The following is a 20,979-nucleotide window of genomic DNA, read 5'->3' on the forward strand; positions in this document are numbered from 1 at the left end:
TCTATTACCAACAGGAAGTAGAGTGACTTTTAAAATAACCTTTTAGTCAAATGGTCGTCAGTATCTCACAGCGGTGGCTCGGTACGGCTCAGCTTATCATGCAGGGAGGTTATAATGGGGACAGCGTATAAAAACCACACAATACACCAGTGGCATTGAAGCAGCCGCTCTCGGTTTATGACGAAGGCAAAGCAGGATGGGTGCAAGGAGAAAGGGTGGTTTCTCATAATAACATTAAATATCACTCTGCTGTATCAAACTATTAATCAATTTCTAAACCAATTTTCAAAATACAGTGAAAGATATATTTCCTACCGAATTGTGACAAGCAGCTTGGAACATCTTATGCTGTTTTCCCCTTGAACTTGACAAATCCACGACTTGTTTGTGTATTCTTAGCCACAAATTGTGCGGATTAAAAACGTAATAGATAATCAGCTCTCTAAGCTTTGCTCCCTTATTTTCTTCTCTGCCTCCTTTCTTAATTTTTTTCTTTTCCACCTAAACTCCCTCCTTCCTCCAGCTAAGGTTTATGTTCCTATATCTAAGCATTTGTTTCCACCTCAGTCTCCTGCCCTGGCTTGGTGAGCTGGTGCTGATCAGCTGGAGTTCAACCTCCAACTGAGGCACTTGACTGAACGATCCTCCAGGAGGGTTCCGACAGACAAATGCAACCACGGGCCGAAAACAATTTCATCCTCTCATGTGGAGTCGTTGCAGAAACACCAAACATTGAAGTACAGTGAGTCATTGTTGATTGGAGGAGAAGGAAGGGGCCACTCCCTTTTAGAGCAGCATCACGTCACTCCGAGACAGAAGAGATGTGCTCGCCTGTCTTGGACTAAAATACATCCAGCCCCGCCCGTGTACAGCGTGGAGCGGCTGTACGTAGTGGTTCATGGTTCAGCAGACCTATTTAGGATTAAACCCTCCAGTGGGTTGATTATATTTCCATAATGCTGTATGATTGTGCCTCGACAGTCGGGGGGGGGAACAATGACACCTGCTCAATACAACATGCACCGAGACAACCACCCTGCTATAATGACTTTGTGCCGAGACGGTGGCAGAGAAGGGTTAATTGAACGCGGTAGATAGTTTGATCGAATGCATTTGCTCCTCGTTTCCTGTTGTAGTTTGTCTCTATGATAAAAAAAATAATGATTTTCATCTTTCATAATAGCATTTAGTCTGGAAATACTCCGAATGTGATGATTGTCAGTGTTTGTGTTTGTGCTGTACGGCTCCTGTGTTTGTCTTTCCGTCGGATTACGATGTTGTCTCAGCTGCGTTTTAAATTGTCAGTGTATCATTATAGGCTTTGCAATCAAGCCTCAGTGCTCCAGTGTCGAACGGAATGAAACTGATGTGCAATTTGTTCCTATGTGATTTATAAAGTGTAATCAGGGAGTTATGTGCGTTCAAAACCCAGGAAAATCAAAGAAACTAGAGACTTTATATGTCAAGTAAGATTAAGTCATCGCTTTACTGAGCAGCACATCACTGAAAAATAGGATGAGATAGTGCAGTAAATAATGTGCTCGTGTGAAAGTTGCATCAATGCCAATGGAAAGAGAAAAAGGAAAAAAGTATACTTTGGCCAATTTCTTCACTTTTTCTTAAGAAAACAAAAAGACAAAAAAAATGCAGAAAACTAAAAGTGAAAGAGTTTGTAGGAAACGGTTTGTTGGTTTGAGGACAGAGTCAATTTTCTAGGAGTGACTTGATTCTTCACAAACTGCAGGAGGAGAAATGTTTATTCAGCTTCCTGTAGTTTCATCAAAAATCATCTTTCAATGTATTTATTACGTATAAAACGATATAAACACAGAGACAAACCAGACATTTGTTATGTGCACCACCAGGGTCATTATAAATGAGCCCTAAAGTTGTCAAGCCTCGTGTCTTAGTTGAATTTCTCGAAAATAATCCTAGTTGAGATGACGACAGCATGTGGATCATCTGAGTTGAGGAAATGTGAAGCTACGAGCCAATTGGATCATTGTATTATACAGAATCAGTGGAGATGGACAGCGGCGCCTCCTTAACCTTAATGACATGAGGTCCTCTTAAACATAAAGTGATTTTGTTAACAGCTAGTGCCTTGAATAATACCATTAATGTAATAACCCGCTGAATTACATCATGTGAAATGACCTCACATGACATCAACACATTAGCTCCACAGGCCTTTTCAATTGATTTTAATATTTATTTCCTCTCATGTAAAACAGCCTCTGAACCAGTGACTTGGTTTCTCATCCCAGACGTCGTCCTTGAACAAACTCTCCTCTCTCAAACCCGGCTTCTCCTCCCATTCAGCTCCGTGGTTGAGTGTATTTTGCTCTCGATCCCGTTTTATCATGTTGAAGTTGCCGCCGAAGCGTGTTTCAACCTCATAGTCGCGTGTTTAAACCATCAAAACCTCTTTGAAGTATTTAATTCCTTCCCTCTGCTTCCATCTTTGAACATCTGCTTTACCCCACATAAAAAACATCTTTAAGGAAATCTGGTCAATATTCTGTGATCATTTGTAGTAAAAGGATCTTATAAACTCATGAAGCAATTAATTTTACATCCACTGGTTATTTGCATTTCACAGGATGTGAAGTCTAATCTCTCTCTCCCCCTCCCTTCTCTCTCTCTCTCTCTCTCTCTCTCTCTCCCTCCCTTCCCTCTCTCTCCCCCTCCCTCTCTCTCTCTCTCTCTCTCTCTCTCTCTCTCTCTCTCTCATTTTGTTTGATCGTGTGCCAATCATAAAAGTTGATTTCCATCATCGCTGCCGTTAAATCGCTCGCTCTCTAAATCGGCAGATGATATAAGCTGATTATATAAGGTTGAAAATAAAAGTGTGGTAATTCTCTTGAGCATGTGGAAAAGCGGAAATTCAATTAAAGCAAGTGTTTAAACTGCAGCGGGTGTTTTGAGGTGAGAATCGAGAATGTGCGTGAATATTAAGTGATATAAGATGATATTTAGAGGGCAGGAGGATTATAGTACAAAGAGTCACCAGTACAAATAACCTTGTGGCTGATAGAAACCAGTTTTAACCCTGATGCATGTTTGACACATATATTATGATCATGTAATATTGTTAAATTGCATGAATGTATTGCTCTATTGACATGTTTTGCAGAAAATACAGTTGCAACTTGAAACAACGTCTCTGTTTTGCAGGAGAAATATGTCGGCGAAAAGGTGTCGGTATTACCAGAAACATACAGAGTCGCTTTGATGTTGCTGTATTCAGACGCTCGGGTTGCGTCAGTAAAGATTTTGTATATTTGTCAGACAGTTATTCTTCCTCCAGCACACGTCTACAGCTTTATGCCAGGTGTAAAAACTAAAGAGGCTCTGGAGAAAATATTTTTGAATTAAACCGCTCAATGGAAGTTTTTAGTGCCGCAAGTAATATTTATCTCTCTCGTCTCTTTGTTTAATTGCTGGAACAAGTGTTTGTATTTCTTTTTTATAGTGGTGTTGGTTCTGATTTCTAGGAAGACACTCGATGCAAATCTGTTCAGGCGAAAGACAGAGAATGTTTATTCTGCACGAGAATTGAATTACGAATAAAGCTTGCAGTTGTAAACGGTTGATTGCAGCATTTGAGTCAGACTGAAGATCTTTGTTGCTTTGCTGAGACATAAGAAAACAATATTTGGTAGAAGTCAGGAACGTTAGTGTTTTATATAAGGACATGAGCAGTGGTTGCCCCATCACAAAAAGGAGAAATGCAACCTTGTAGGGTTAGGGCATAGAACTTCAGGCAGTGGCTGGTTGACCAGAACTGTTTTTTGTAACTAAATAACAGAGATTAAATAAAACAGGAGTGATTTTCTTTTTTTGTGGCATATTCTCAAAGATTCACTTAAAACCAAAGACTCGAAATAATAATTTTCTTTCTGAATCACAGAGTTTTGAGAGAAACTGCTAATTAGCCACACAGAGATGTTTTTTGTGTCCAGATTCTGAACAGAGAATAATGACTTGTTCCTTTTCCCGTTGCCCAGATTTGTTTTTTTTTATCCAAATTCAATTGAAATCGATCACACAAATAAAAAGCTAGAGATACAAATGGCATGAGATGCTAATTATTGTCCAGTGAGATGTGAGCCCCGGATTTTCCAATTGGCATAATAAATTGATTTGCTTTTTGTATTCTTTATAATGAGGAAGGAATTTTTAATGTCTGCATATTATTTTAAAGTCTCTTGTCTCCGATGAATATTTTAGCATATCTGTGTCACAACTGAATTCACAGCATCATAAGTTTAATTGTAATAGCTATTATCTAAAAGACTATATATGTATTCTTATCCTTTTCATTTAGGCTTTTCTGCCCTAGTTTCAATGTTGTGGTTTCTGGTGTGTTATTACTCTTATTCTAAAATGATGGAAGCCTGCTCTTCTTATTTTAACTGCATCATACACAACCACACACACACACAGACACACACACACACACCACCCCTTGCTGTGCAGTAAGCTGACTGGCCACATTCTGGGCTTATACGGACCCAATGGGGCTCTGTACCCTTGCAGAGCTCAGGCTGAAAACTCCTCATCTCTGCTCAGTCTCCTCTCTCAGCGCTGTGTTGGCTTATGACAAGGGCAAATCGTGGGCATATTCTTTTATTGGACGGCAGAACAACATGCCTCCATCCAGTTATGAGTCAAAGGTTGTGGCCTGTGATTCACTACAACGCATCAAACCAGATTACGCCTCGCCGCCCGACCGCTTTCTTTTCACTGCAAATGCAACCGCCGTGTTTTCTGTAAACATGAAAAGAAGCTTGTTAGTTCACTGTGAGTAAAGAAACTCTTCTGTACAGCGCGAAGCCACATGTCAAGGTTGAGTCCAAAGTCTGTAATGGCAGTAACGACGATGACATTTACCTCCAACCGAGGAGGCTACGCTTTCATTGCATCCTCCTTCTCAACTTATGCCATATGTTGATAAAGTGGACAATCAGCCTTGGCGGAGGAGTGTGTTCTTCAAGTGCCCTTTCCAGTTTGTACATTCAGCGCTGGGCGGTAAACCTTGAAACCCTTTGAGTGCTGTGATGAAAATTCACATCACCTTGGTCCAGACTGAAATAGTTGTAGTAAAGTTTTGCACAGACGGTCGTGGTCCCCAGAAGATGAAGCACACAAACTTTGGTGAATCTCTCTTTCTCTGCGAGCTGTCTCGGTCCGCATCAAAACTTATCATGCACTTTCTTGTCCCGTGACTTTTCAAAAATAAAGATGATTTGTTGAAGTAAAAAAACAAAGTTTGTTCTAAAAAAGTACGTCTCCACCAAAGTTGTGGTATGAACCAGTGGAGAGTTTCTCCGAGGATGGGACAAAATAACACAAACTACAGTAGCTTTATACTCGTGTGTAATCTAAAAAATTCATCATCCAGCATGCATCCTCCACTCATAAGCAATATCTAGCTAAGCAGTGTCCTCCGGCCAGGCTTACAGATCCGTACCACAGAAGTATTTTTACGACTGAGGGCTGTACAATTTTATCGAGAGCGATTCAGCACTTCTTACTGTTGAATGGCCACGCTGCTGACCACATACATAGCGATGAATCATATGGACCAGCTTTAACATCCCTATAGATCACACGCCCTGTCTCCTCTGAGAACAGCTAATGCACATTTGTTTTAAAAGTCTGATTTATGTCTCTGCTCCTCTTGAGGAGTTTATCTGCAATCCAGCAACGTGCAGCTTGTCAGCGAAGTGAGTGGAAACCCTGGATTTGGAGGAGGAGGAGGAGGAGGAGAAAAACCAGCGTGCGAGGAAGCTCCTGATGGCTGCGGTGACTTCAATTATTTTAATTAGGGCTGATTGGTATTCATATTACAGTGCGGTCATGTTACCAAAAAACCTTGACAACTCCCCGACTTCCCACGCTTCCTTCCTTTCACACCAACATACTAATTAATAAATCCTCTCAGGGCAGCTATCGGCTCTGATTAGATCTTCGTCGTTGTCCTTACACCCTCATGATGGAAAAACAGCCCGTGTAAGCTTGATTTAATTTTAAGTGCAGCGACTTGCACCGGCCTCAAGTTTAGAAACAAAATACTTAACTTAATTGTTTTTGAAAGATGTCAAAGGTTGGCTACGACTTAGAAGCTGACGGGAATGACAAACAGTTTATGTCTATTAGACTGAAAACTGCAGCGAGGGACAAAGTAACGACTGCAAGTAAAACATACATGTAAAAGTCTGCAGTGTAATCAATGAGGCACGTACAGGAGACATTTATCTGATGAAGCATTGTTATCGTTGACGAATCTGTGTTAGGGAAGTTTTAAGAGACAAAGGAAGAAGCAAAGAAGGATGGAGAAGAAAAGGAAAATGTTCATTTGGAAAGCAGGTACTGAGAAAGAAGGAGATATGAAAATATGTTGTCAGGAAATAAGGCAAAAAGAAGGAAAGGAAGTAAAAACAGAGGAAACAATAGAAGGAAGCAAAGAAAGAGAAGAAATTGTAGAATATCTATCTCTCACATAATGTAATTGCCATCCACTGTTTATCTGTTTTGATTCTTTGTGTTTTAAGGGGTTCCTCACACTTCTCAGTAGAATCTTAAGAAAGAGGTTAAAACATGTGTTTCTCCTCATTCTCAGGTGAAGTAACATCATATAGATGCCTGTAGTTTCTGAACAACTCTGAAAGTCTCTCCTCAAAAAGCTCTTCCTTTGATAACATTTCTTTCTCATGTTTTACAGTCGTCTCTATGGAACTATTGGCTACACTGCCCCCCCCCCCATTCATGTCCCTATGCAAATCTAATGTTGAGCATAGATGTGCCTTTATATCTAAAGGTGGTTCGAAGTGTATTGGTGTATTGACTAATGAACCTTTAGAGATCCATCCGCCGATGCCCTTAAATTCTCTCATTTCCTTTCTGTGTTCATCTGCATTGAACTGAGGGAAACTTCAGTGAATCCGGTTACGATGCTGCTGAAACTGTCGTCTCCCAGAAAGAAAAAAAAAAGTCATGTCAGGGAAAAAATCATGATGTCATTATTAGCTTGTCATCTTATTACATATACACACCATATATGAGGAATGTCTCCAGATTCCTCCAGCAAGATTGGGGAATAACTCATTGGTAATTTGCTTGAGTTCGAACTCACACACACACACACACACGCAGGTCGAGCAATATCTCATACTGATGGGGGGGAAATTGGAGAAGGCTCCGTCATTATTAGGGGCAAGGCAGATGGTGTCCCATATTGGTCCTGATGGGAAACGGGCACGGATGAGTCATCTGACTATGGAGCTGTAGGTTTGACGCGCTGTGTGTAGCTGTGTGTTCGTTCCTGCTCCGAACCCCGGCACAGAGAGGAGGTGGAACCAGGACGACACGGCAGAGGAGAGGCGGGATGGTACGGCTGATGATGTTGTCGTGATATCGATCTGGAAGAGACGCCCATGTTCCAAGCGTATCGTAGAGATTGTGACATTTACTGACATTTACACTCAGTCTACCCTAATGACATGTTTCCACGGCATGTTGATAAACCCCCACAGCCATTTCCTACTAGATGGTTGTGCTGATTGGCTGCATTACTTCAGGCCTCCACCGTAGGGTCTCATTCAGGTGTTTGAGAAACAATTCAATGGGAGCTAGCATCGCAGTGGGTGAGGAACTGGTGCCAAAAATAGTCTTGACGTGAATGCTCTGAAGTTGAAGATGCAGGTACTACAGATTCAAAACGGAATCAAAAAGCCTCGTTCTGTCAGCGTGTATGGCCTCGTCTCGGTTTTGACTCGCCAACGTTTTCTGCCGCTGTCCAAAACAATTTTTTCTGAGATTATCCCGAATAATTACTGGCTTTTCAGGTTTCCTTTTTGATGTACAAATAGTATGAATTGATAGTATAAGATAGTTTTTTTCCCATGGCCTAGCTTTCCTTCTTCGTGTGGCCGTAGTGCTGCCGTCACTTTCTTAAATATAACTTTGTTCATAGCAAAACTCCAGGCTGCTCCATCTTGTCTGCTTTCCCTCTGTGGATAGTGTTTTCATTTCAGATGCTTTTTCTTTTTGGTATTTTTATCTGGACTTTTTATTGGCCACTGTGAGCTCGGTGTGAGAAATGAGTCAGTGCTGCTCGGAGCCCGATGTCTAACACGGCAGCAGCGGTGGTTTACTTTGCAGGAATATAGTTTCCAGCCGAGAGTGTTGGAGTTTGCGTGTGTTGGAGTGTCCTTGATGCTGGAGAGGTTAGATGTGAGGAGGCACGCTACGGCTGTGTTGCCAGATAGAGAGCGAGGGGAAAGAGAATCCTGTCTCTGCGGAGAGCAAGCCCTCTTTTGGGGTTTTCGGCATCACAGTTGTTGTTGTTGTCACATCCAGAGCCCCATATGTCTGTGAGAGCAGGTCAGGTCAAAGCAACAAGCCTCCGCAACCATCTGGCTCCACATTTGTCAGAATGTCAGGTGGGTTGGATTCTCTGCCCTTCACCTCCCTGCCACTTCCCTTTGGCACGCCGGTCCCTCTGTCTGCACATGTCTGTCAGGTGTGTGTGTGTGTGTGTGTGTGTGTGTGTGTGTGTGTTTGTGTTTGTGTGTGTGTGGTATGAATCTGCTGTTTCTGAGTGACACATGCCGGCCAGCTCCTGCAGGGCAGCTCTAACCTTTCCTGTCATTTCATTTCTGGCAGCTACTCTGTCATTATCATGATCATCACCTTTTTTTTTTGTATCTTTCTCTTCACCTCCCTTTGTTTTTGTCCATCAGTCTCTCTCTCTCTCTCTGTCACTCTCTCCGTCTCTCTGTCTTCCTCTCTCTCTCTCTCTCTCTCTCTCTCTCTCTCTCTCTCTCTCTCTCTCTCTCTCTCTCTGACCCTCCTCCTCCTCTGTGGCTCACCGTGTCACGTTGATGCATCTGGCTCGATGCGAGTCACTCCTCTTTTCTCCTGCTCTCTCTGACGTGTGCTGTCATGTCAGCGTGCTGCTAACTGAACTCTGCTGTGTCACCCTGTGTTCCAGCACCACAGTTTCTGTTTCCATGCATCAGTTACATCCAGCTCTGGTCATCCACATGGTGTCGGGGCTTCGCAGCCGATATATTCAAGGCTTTGCAGCTTTTAAGGCCCGCGAAAATGCCCCAGAATACTGAATGTGTGAGGCTGATCTGTAGTGAAATGTGTAACAAGCTGATGCAGCATATGCGATATCCGCAGAGAGTGGTGAATAATTTGACAGCCAGTAGCTGAAGGCCTTTTTATTTTCAGGTTGTTTATTCGTCCATCCATTCTTGTGAATGCAATATCTCAAGAAGGCCTCAAGGGAATTTCTTTTACATTTGGTAAAAACGTTGAGTTTGGTGGTGGAAGGACAAAGGTCTTCAGAAAACAATTTTTTTTGCCTTGCGAACGCAACGAAAAACTTGAAGGAATTGATTCAAATCTAGAACTGATTAGGTTTTTTTTGGCACAAACATTCACATTGATTTAAGAATGACCTGATTAGGATGTGGAGGTCAAAGGTCAAGGTCTTTCTGACCTCACAAACCCTTCTTTTGCCTCATGTCATCTAATTTCAAATTTGACACAAATTTTCACTTAGACTCAGGGATTAACAGATTTTTTGTGTGGAAACATGATTCCTCAAGTCTGCCTTTGGGGAATTTCCTCTAATTTTGACTCAAAGATTAATTGATTAGATTTCACAGGTCAGAGGTCACAGTGACCTCATATGGGCCAGAAACAAAAAACGCTAAATATAATTTGTGCAGTTGTTCAAATATTGCAGGAATGTGACTTTCCCACATGGAATAACATGTATTTAAAGGCTATAATTGTTTTTGTGCTGCTGGTTTAATCTGGCTGCACAATGAATCATGCTGGGATTTTAATTTCCAATGCTGTGTCAGCTTCGGCCCCTTGAGAATATTTGGCCTTTTGGAAGAACCTTTCAAATCTTTATAACCGTTAATTAGGAATAAAACCATTACATTTACAGTGTGTGTCGGAGTATCATATGGAGGGCAGAACTATTGTGATTTCCTTAACTCCTTTTTTTCACATAAAATTTAATTTATCTCACATTTTGAATCCTCCACAAAATATCTCAGAGACACTGGACTGTTCCGCAGCTTCACTTGTTATTTCCAGGGGGACGTCTCGGTCCAGGTTCCTGCAATAAAGCAGAAGTTCCTGTTTACGTTTGAGAGGTGTCCCGTTTTATTATTTACCAACAACAAATTACTTGCTCCGTTGTTTTTTGGCGCAGCGGAGGAGCACATCATCACCGGTTGTTGTGGTGTCGATGTTGCCTTGATCTGCGTCTGTAGCGACGACACGGAGGCGGAATAGTAATTGAATTGCCTGTCGCGGCCTGGCCTTTCGCTTATGTGGGAGCTCCTCTGTGTCCGGACTGCCAGGAAGTCATTACAGCAAATTAGTTACTCTGGCCCGACGCCAACTCCGTCACACTCCTCACTCCTCGGTGCCAAGCTCTGAAGCTGCATACAAGCTGCTGCGACTATGATTGAAGACTGTAAGGTTATGAATTAGATATACACAGACCTGTGTGTGTGTGTGTGTGTGTGCGTGTGTGTGTGTGTGTGTGTGTGTGTGTGTGTGTGTGTGTGTGTGCGCGTGCGTGCGCATGCTTGACTGCGGTATCTAATCAAGCTTTGATGAGCCTCCTGTTTCCCAGGTGGCCGGGGGAATGAAGGGATCATCATCTTTTATTAAGAACGCATGGCCGAGTGCATTGAGTCACAAATGCTCATGGAGGATCTAATGAACACAGCAGCTCTCCGTCCCCTTTTTTCGATCACATGCACTTTCAATACACCGTGCTCTTGCTTCAGTTACTGCCCGCTTATCAAGGCAAAGTTTCTGATTTCACATGGTGGTGGCTCGGGAGGTGGAGGAGGTCAGTTTAACCAGAAGGTCGGCGGTTCGACCTCCAGTGCCTCGGGCAAGAAACTGGAGAAACCTAGATTACCTCTGATGGCTGTGTCGTAGTTCAGTAGAGAAAGCACATGGTTGTTTGAAAGGGTGAATGTGACATGTAGTGCTGTGAATGTGCGGTGCTGTGAATGGTTGTTACAGAATTAAAGGCTCCTGGTCCATTTACATACTCGGTTTATTGTTAGCTTGTTAATTAAGCTCACAGCAGCTCCGTGAGTTGGTACTTTCCAGAGTTTTGACTGTTTTCAGCCGATGTGATTTGAAACCAAGCTGCTGTGGAAAGGGGCGAAAATAGAGAAACATTTCAGAACATTGCAGCGAGTCGACCTTTGTGTTGACGGCCAGATTTACCACCTGGGGCAAACATTTGTTATTAGGCCCCTGTATTGACCCCTCCACTGTACATGACTGTTTCACTATTTCCCCTGGCGCCGTGGAACCAACCGGCACTGGAGCTCAAGCAATAAGTGCGACGGTTGTCTTTCACGATACAAAGGCAGACATGGACACAGTCATTAAAAGTGAATAAATAATGAGCTGATAAGGGATGAAGGTAGAGAGAGGAGGCAGGGGTGAGTAGTGAGTAGTTGGCCCGGATGCTTTGGCGTGTTGTGGCAGGTGAGTGGGTGTGCGGCGTCATGAGAGGAACGGCATGGCAGGAGATCTGGCACCGGCATCCAAAGGCACCGGAAATAACCGGCAGGAGGCAGGGGAGAGAACACAAGGAAATTAACAAGTGGACAGGGGAGTGGATACCGCTGAGCAGACGTGACAATCTGGCGATGATGGTACTTGAGCTGAGCTTGATGAGGAGTGAGGCAGGTGCAGAGATGAGCCAGGAGAGACACAGACAGGGGAGGAGACACATGTAGAAACGGGTAAAACACAGGGAAACACAATTAAGACAAAAAACCTCACTCACTCTCCTAATTGATTGACAGAAAATGAATTGGCAACAATCTTCATATTTGCATTTTAAAGCAGAATTTTAAATGTCCCTGGTATCAGCTTCCAAAATCCAAACATCTCCCTATTTTTCTCGTATTCTTCAGACTGTGTAATGATTTTTGGGAGGTATTGTTGTCCCGTCGATACAATCTCTTGACCAATCGCAAGTCAGTTTCAGCTGTCAATCATGAGGTCCCTGTTTCTATAGCATCAAATAACTAATAAAGCCAAATTTACAGGACAAACATCGTTGGTCCATCTTTATATACAGTCTATGGTTGTAGAAACCGTGGGGTTGATGCACCTGCCGTGGCTAGTTACAGTTGCTAAGCTATGAATGGACTTGGGAGAGGTCAGCTCATTTTTCTTCCTTGCACATGAGCTCACACACAAACAAACACACACCCACACACACGCATTCAACTCAGTCTCCATTAGGAGAGATAAGGTGAAATCTCTCTACGTCTCCTGCTGTCTCGCTTCCCCTGCACTGACCGGCCGGCCAAATGATAGGATGTGAAACCCCACCTCCGTCTGTCTGCAGGAGACTGATAAATCCCGTCACACAAACATGGACACTCAAAATCTGTGCACAGACCCACACACACACACACACAAACGCACACATTGCATTCAAATGCACACACTGACTCTCTGTTTGGTGACAGTCATTCAGGCAGAGTACAGGCTGGTCTTTAATCTGTCTCCATGGCAACTCTCCAGGTGTGTTGTGTTGTGTGTGTATGTGTGTGTATGCGGTGACCACACTTTGTAGAAAGTTATATGCCGGGCCTCATCACACACACACACACACACACTCTCACACACACTCTTAGTGGGAGCAGCAATGGATTTATCTGGTGATGCTCAGATACGGCTGATAGGGTTAATTGGTTTTCATAGGGCATGTAGAGGGGGAGAGACACTGACCAGATTACTGCAGAGAGAACTGCCAGGCACAGAAAGAGCAGGAGGCTCAAGAGGAGCAGAAGAAAAACAGGTGAAGCAAGTGCAGAGGAGGATTTACCTTCTACTTTCAGAGATGAGCCAACTTCAGAGAGTGAAATGTCTTTCTTTGGTTTGTTTTTATATTGTATATACAGGAGGGTTAGAGGCTAGGGAGGCCCCCCCACTCAATCTGACAGCATGAATTCAGTCCACAATAAATCAAGTGTGGATGTAAAGGGTTTGAATTAGAGCCTGAGTGATGCATCGGCCCCTGTGCAAGAACATTTTTGGTCTGGTTTGGTCTGGACCTTCAAATGTTTCACTTTAGTCTGAACCAAATTACCAGGAGTGAAAGTTGTCTTGGACCACGGAAAATCTAGTCCCTACAAACGAGACGGTCTCGATTTGGACCAAACAAACAGAAATGCAACTATTTAACCAAAATGTCCACGTCTTTGCTTGGCTGTGAAAATGCTGAGAGTAAACGCTGATGCGGAAAAAAGTTTCAACAGCACATTTAGCTTTCAACAGATACTTTCACAGTTTTATCGTAGATTGTTAATTATCAATTTCATTAAAGTTGCTGAACTCCATGTGGATCAAATCTCATCACTAAAGGCTCCGATACAAACCTGAAGAGAGGCACGGTTGCACCTTCTCTCATTATTTATCAATGTTTGTATCATTTCCCAATTTTCCTCACGTACTATTTTTCCCATCAGGATTGACTGACACACACACACACACACACACACACACACACACACACACACACACACACACACACACACACACACACACACACACACACACACACACACACACACACACAAACAAACAAATACACACTGGTGCACACAATACAGGCAGCCGCTGCCAACAACCACAACAAGGAGCATTACAACCACAGTTTCCTGCTGTCAGTCACTGAGCCGCTGCAGTGGAGCCACTGGACACCTCGATGGCAGATGATGAACGTTTTCCATTCAATTACCCCTCCCATATTTTCCCAGACAGGCAGGCAGTGATTTATCTGAGCGGTTTTCCAGTCAGAGGTCTGATCTCCCAGCCGCTGCCCACACTTCATCCCAGCTATCAACCATCTGCTCTGGGGCAAAAGTTGGTGTGATCTTGAAAAGAGAGAATAGATTCATCTAAAGTAAATGACATGTGACATGTAAATTGTGTTTGCAGTTGTAAGTGAAAGGACACACTTAAATTATATATTTATATATTATTAATAATAATATATTTTCTTTTCTATCATGATTTTCAAGCCAGGCCAGACAAAAGATTCTGCAAGTGTAATTTCATGTAAAAATAAATATCAGCATTATTATTTATAAATGCCAGTTGATGCATAATCAACTAGTCTGTGGTTTGTAGACTGTCGTCTGTATTGAATCAGTCGTGGCCCATTTAATTTGAAGAGAACCCCTACAGGGAGAGACGGCTCGGAGAGGCAGGATCCGTCACTGTGATGTACCTGTTCAGGTTTTTAAATTAGTTGTGTGACAAATGCAGGCGAGCAGCAGCAGAGAGAAAGAACCCACGCAGCAAACTCATCTGAAGGCTGAGGTGTTGGATCTTTTCAAACATGTAGTGCTGGCGCTGTGCGAATGTCTGTCAAGATCCTATGATCTAATTATTACCAGCAGTGACGGTGTAATAATGTTTTCACTTTGGTCCCATATCAAGATGGTGTCTACTTTTCATTATGTTTCCTCTTAATAACTGTGTGAGCCTCAAGAGGCCTGGGCTGAACTGAGGGAAACAATATTTGTGACACAAGTTCTTGTCGTCAGTAAACTCATTTGCACAATGTTGCTCACTCGCATACATATGCATGCTGCATTATGTCTAGCCTGATCAAAAATTAATGGAGCAGAAATGTCCTAGAAAGTCAAAAAGATGCCTGTGAAATTGAAAATTAAGGAGCCAAAAATTGTCCTCTGTTAAATTGAAGCACCCTCTCTCCACCCTGTCCACATCTAATTTCTTGATATGTCAAATATTCGCACTTGAACAGCTTTACCGGTCCCTTTGGGCCACTGTAGGCAAATTGTGGCCGAGCAGTTTGTTCCAGTGCATTCTGGGTGAGAAGAAAATGGAGGCGGCTTTTGGTCAGGAAACAACAGCCTGAAGTAATAGAGAGGGAGAAAAAGAAAAATGCAGCTGGCAGCAGAGGGAAATGCAGAGTCCACAGAAAAACACTGTGCCAACAAAATGAAATAACTCATGCTGAGGAAAAAAACACAAGAATAGAGTGGTTGGAATTAGTTTGAACACAGAGGAAGAATCTGTTCTCCTCTTCCATTCGGTGTCTTGCCAGGTTATTGTTGGATAAATTGTTTGATTCAAAGAAATACTGTAAAACATGAATCTATATCAGAATTTCAATCAAGGCATCAGAAATAGGATGTGCACGCTCCTGCACGCTCATGACAGCCTGGACACCACTGTGTCCGTGTTGCTAAGATGTCCCCACTACTTACAGTAAATGGCCTGTCAACTATACTGGGTGTCAGTTTGATGTAAACTCGCTTATGGCAGGAAGTGATTAGGAAACGATGTAGAGCGTCATAAAGCTGAGACGCCCCAGAGGTTCACAGATGTCTTATTAGAGTAATAAACAATGACCACAATATTGCTTCATGAGGTAAAGGGCTCAAAAAGAAATGTTTGCGCTCATCTGCTGCAAGACAGCAACACGACAGAGGATCTGTTTTCTTTGTCTTACACTGATACAGAAATTAGACTGTGTAAATATAATCTGAGGTAGAAAGATATCCAAAAACATTTATAAATTATATATATGATGTTAGATCCATACAAAGACGGGCGATTTGCAGATATACGATTCAATTATTAGGTGCAACACTGAATTAGATTCTATCTGCAGCACTAGTTGGCGCCGGGGGGGTGGGGTCAGGCCGATAAGGGTTGATGAGGTGTTGGTGAGAGAGATGGCGATAGAGCGAGAGAAAGAGAGCAACAGCACCGCAACGAGCACTGGTGCAAAAAGGATTTTAAATCTTTTATGTTATAATGAGAAGTGTCAATACATCCTTGGATGATTATGAAACAGTGGCGGGACAAATTAGACTGAGGCGGGCCACCAGAGTCTAAGTGATGAATGTAATGAAACTATATAGACCTACTTACAGGAGTGGAACTGAGACTCGGAGGCGTATTTAAAAGTTCAAACAAAGGCAGTTTATTGCAGTTTGTGATGCGCATCCTAATCGGTGGAGCGCGGCAATTGCAAAATACAGGAAACTGAGCCAGGCCGGGCAATGGAGTGAAGCAGGCGGTGGTCCGATACTTCAGTCAACCCAGCAGAGAGGTGAGGTACTGAGCGTGGAAGGCAAACCGGGGAACGATGGACCTGAAGCACACGGGGAACAAAGGATTAGACAGAGCGGCACAAAACATGAGGAAGATACTGAGAACCGACAGAGCTGATCGTAGTGCTTCTACGATCTGGTGAAGTGTGGAGACAAGGATGAGGATTTAAATAGTGCAGGCGCGGGCTGAATTGATGAGAAGATGGAAAGGAACATGAGATACCACTGAACTGTAACACCAATACAACAGAAATCCCGTATTTATCCATGCATCCATACCGGTCATCTTATGCGGGTTGCGCAGGGGGCGAGGACGGGAGCCAACGTCTCGCTCTGTCACATCCCATCAGTGTTTCTGCTTCTAGATTCTGATCAGGGGACCATGGAGGCCTCGGAAGTTCACTGAAATCCCTGTCATGTTCCCTAAAACCAGTTTGAGAGACGACTTCTGCTTTGTGTTCATTATCACGCTGGAAGGGGCCATTAGAAGCTGGTAAATTGTGGCCATAAAGAGACGCACATGGGCAGCAGCAATACTCAGATAAGCCGCGGCATTCAAACCACGATTGATTGGTATTAAGTGGCCTAAAGTGTGCCAGAGAAATCATTCCCCACATCATTACACCAGCAGCAGCCGCAGCAGCCTGGACTGTTGACACCCGGCTCGTTGGGTCCATGGATTCATGCTGTTGATGCCAGATTCTGACCCGACCATCTGCAGCCTCAGCACAAATCCACATTCATCCGACCAGGCTACGTTTTTGCCCACTGCGGCAAAACTCTGCGTGGTCGTCTGTTCCATCCCATCTGCCTCAAAGTTTGACTTGTTGTGCCTTCTCAAATTCTTTTCTGAACACCACACATGAGACATGAGACGTGTGGTTGCATGAGTTGCCGTAGTCTCTCTGTCGAGCTTCAACCCGTCTCTCATCAACGAGACAGAACTGCCACTCACAGGATGTGAGATGTTGTGTTTTTTGTTTTTTTTGTCACCATTCTGACTAAACATGTTGTCGCTGTTGTGCATGAAAATCCCAGGAGATCGGCAGATTCCTAAATACACACAACAGCCTGTCTGGCACCAACGATCATCCCATGGTCTCAATCACCCCATTCTAATTTCATGCTTCGCTCTGCTGCCAGATGATTGGTTCAGTAGATAAGTGCGTGAACAAGGAGGTGTTCCTAATTCTTCCCTCCCTCTTGATTGTGAATATGTTGGGAGAAAACACCGATTATAATGTTCTGGCAATCATTTCACCCTTGGATTGCATTAGAATTAACATTTGGAAAAATCTATTAAATGATGATATTATGTGTTGAAAATTTGGTATCAAATCATTGTTTTTGCCAGTGTTGATTTAGAAGTTGAGCTCTTTACGGCCTTGTCTACACTACTGCGCATATTTTGTCGAACAGATATTTTCCCCTCTGTCCCGACGACCTTCGTTTTACAAAATATCTGTTCCCTTCAATCTGTGTATAGCCGCCATTGTTGTTGTTGTATTTTTACACATACACACAGATACACTTTGAAAATTCTGCACTTTGGAATTTGAAAAAAATCTGTTCTAGTGACTTAAAACGCTGTTTGCATGTGGATGAGCGTCCCAAACACAGCGGGAAAAGTTAGTTTAGCAAAATATCCACGTTTGCCTGGACAGGGGCGTTGGACAGGGTTTTTGAAATTCTTCTTCTGTTGTTAATGTCACAGCTGATAGCTTTCAGTTCAAGTAAAAAAAAAAAACATGTGGAAAAGAGAGCTGCTACGAATCGTGTTAAACCTCATGTCAGAATATTGTAATGTTAAATCTAGAATGTTTTTGGAGATTTGGCCGTCATCAGTGATGTTTCGCTCCCCTCACCCCCCATGATGTTGCTCCAACCTACTGAACCCAGCGTTATTTTAAAAAAAAAAAGGGCAGAAGCTGATATTTGAGGCCCGGTGGATTTGTGACAATAGATTTCTTTGTTACCTGCACAGGGGATTACGCTCTCAAATCTCTGGTATTAGCGGGTTTACCAGAGGGATTACACATTGTACTTGATTCACGGTCAGTCTGAACTGATAATGCACCAGTATGGAAGCAAGTGTGAATGAAAAAAAATAAGAAAAGAAAAGTGTCCTGAACAGAAAAATGAGCAGCAGATGCATTAATTATCTTGGAGATTCTCTTGTGCTGTCAAGAATGAGTGCTTTTCTCTAATGGCCTATAGGAATATGTGACTGCGGCAAATTTGTAACAGTGGTTCGCTGTTCTTGCCGTGTACTGTAGATACTGATGAATTCTTCCAACTGGGAAATCCTTTTCTATGATGTGAGGAATGAAGCTCCGCACTGGGACCCAGTCTCATTTACATAAACGTGTAATCTTGTCATGTGGGGCCCCTCACATCTTACACACTCTGCCAATAGGACTTAACTGTGCTACACCAGGCAGATTCTCATGAAACTATAATAGTCATGATAATTCAGAAAGCTCATTACCCAGAGTAAATAGTCAGACTCTTTGCAGCTAACTCGATGCTGCTATTGTGAGGGTATATCAGGAGCTGGAACATGCACATATTACAATGAATGAATGAAAGACTTTCTTATTGTGTCACAAGCAAAGCTCACGATGAAAAAGGGAAAAACATCACATCAGCCAATCATCAAAACCCCAAAGATAAATAGCAATTTCCAATCAGACGTTTTTAACTTCTGTTGTGTTGGTCTGCTTCAAATATTCATTGGTAGTTGTTCTGCTTTCAATTTAAATGTTTCTCTCGTAGAGATATCGTTTCATCAAATGTGCATTGCAGTCATTGGCTGAAGGTTGTGTTTTGTTTGGTCTTTGTTGCTTGATTCTTATATTTATAATCTTATATGTGACAAATGACACAAATAAATGTCATTATAAATTGATATACCATCGACTTATGCAGGTGCGTGCATGTAGGTGTATGCATGTGTATGTGTGAGTGTGTGCCATGCACCAATATCAGCAAAATGCAAGATAGAAGAATACAAAATTGTTTTTTTTTATATTTGAAATATTTTGGCTTTCAATCAGACACAACAGTGAAGCTGAAGGACCCAAGTGAAGTAATGTGTCCAACGTTGTCACACAGTGCAAAGAGGAACTCAGTGACCCAACTGTCGGGCTTCAGCTGAGACATTAGCCGATACTATGATGATTGAACTCTCTGAGGGACTTGAGGCTATTTGTACCTGAACAAATGGAGTAGTTGTACCATTAGTGATGAAGTCGTTCCCTGAGGAGAAACATCCTTACGACTGTCTGTTAGTACCAGGCGCTGTGAGCACAAAGGCTCTCGGCACCGGACACCATATCACTGCCTCTCTATCCCCCGTCCTGGGCTTCATCAGTGTCATGAAAATTGGAATGAATTCAGTAAATATTCAGGGAGAATCAACTGTGATCATGCGACAGAAAGGCTCCTGCCAAAGAGAGTCGGGTTACACTGTCGCTCCGCTTTGTCCTCGCTGACGTCTCTGCAGCTTGACAAGGACTCCGACGCCAAGCTGTTGCACAAGAACGCCGCAAAAAGAGATATGCAGTACATTATAGGTTATTGAATTTATAATGTGCTGCTTGGGAAGACTCCATTTATCTTCAGCCAGAGTGTTGAACCCGGGCCATGCACAGGCTGAAAAGTAGATGCAACTCACTGCTGCGGTCAGCTCTCTGGAGGTCAATACACAATACATCAGCTCATACTGCATGCAGAGATAAACACACAGCAGCACTACACACACTTCATTTACTACATTTAGTACAAACTACTACATTTGTATGCCTCTATACCAGCGATCGCCGGTGGCTGTTGACCTCATGTTTAGGGCTTGTCCGTCCTTATATCCCATTCTTGTGAACATAATATCTCAAGAACACCACATGGGAATTAGATGCAAGGATGAACTGATTAATATTTGGTGCTCGAGCTATTATATCAGCTCTTCTCATCTTTATGTAAACAATTAAATCATGATCGTTCTTGTGTTTTTTACCCGCAGTTGGGTGAGGAAACTTTCAACCGTGCCAAACTGTTGAATGTGGGCTACACGGAGACCCTGAAGGAGGCCGAGTACGACTGCTTCATCTTCAGCGACGTGGACCTGATCCCGATGGACGACCGCAACCTCTACCACTGCTACGACCAGCCGAGGCACTTTGCCATCGCCATGGACAAGTTTGGCTTCAGGTGAGGGGACAGCGTTCGACTCGGCTTGCTCCTTTTTAAGTTTGGCACCCACCATCTTAAAACAACACCATACAACTTGTTCTACCTTAATATAGCAGCTTTAAAATGATTTTAACGATACACTGACTTGGACTAGGGAGAATGGTGCTGTTTACATTTCCAAGCTTAAAGGATGTGTTTTCTGATTGGCTCTCAGCCTCCCTGCCTGTTCAAATCATTACTGTAGATCCCTTTCACACTTTGCCACACTGCAAAATTTAAATGTGTAAAATTTAAATAAGCAACTGGCTTCCCAACTAAACATTTAAGAGATGGCCCCCAGTCTCTGTTGTGACAGGCAGTTGACAGAGCAGTATTTAATTTGACTAAACCGTATTATACTTTGAAATCCTTGTCTGTGGCGTAAATTGGCATGAAAATGCATCACAGTCCACCGCTGCCAATTCTGATTTGGTCATATTTCTGTGGTCCTAGCAAGAGCAGATGACACAAAGCATAACTAACGAGTTCGGACTACAGAGGTGAAAAGACCCTTATTAACTCTGAAGTGAAGTGTGTGTGTGTGTAGCAGGTTGGAGCCAGGACAATTTGT

The 20,979-nt window shown here is 42.9% G+C and overlaps 1 protein-coding gene across 1 annotated transcript in view; it reads left to right on the plus strand.

Annotated features, from left to right (window-relative positions):
* Nucleotides 1-20,979, plus strand: part of b4galt2 (UDP-Gal:betaGlcNAc beta 1,4- galactosyltransferase, polypeptide 2) — a 123,256-nt gene that overhangs the window by 75,578 nt on the left and 26,699 nt on the right. The window contains exon 5 of the mRNA XM_035171581.2: nucleotides 20,200-20,387. Within this exon, the coding sequence (XP_035027472.1) occupies nucleotides 20,200-20,387 (188 nt within the window). The remainder of the gene's footprint in view (nucleotides 1-20,199; nucleotides 20,388-20,979) is intronic.

Source organism: Hippoglossus stenolepis, chromosome 11, assembly GCF_022539355.2.
Source record: "Hippoglossus stenolepis isolate QCI-W04-F060 chromosome 11, HSTE1.2, whole genome shotgun sequence".
Taxonomy (NCBI): domain Eukaryota; kingdom Metazoa; phylum Chordata; class Actinopteri; order Pleuronectiformes; family Pleuronectidae; genus Hippoglossus; species Hippoglossus stenolepis.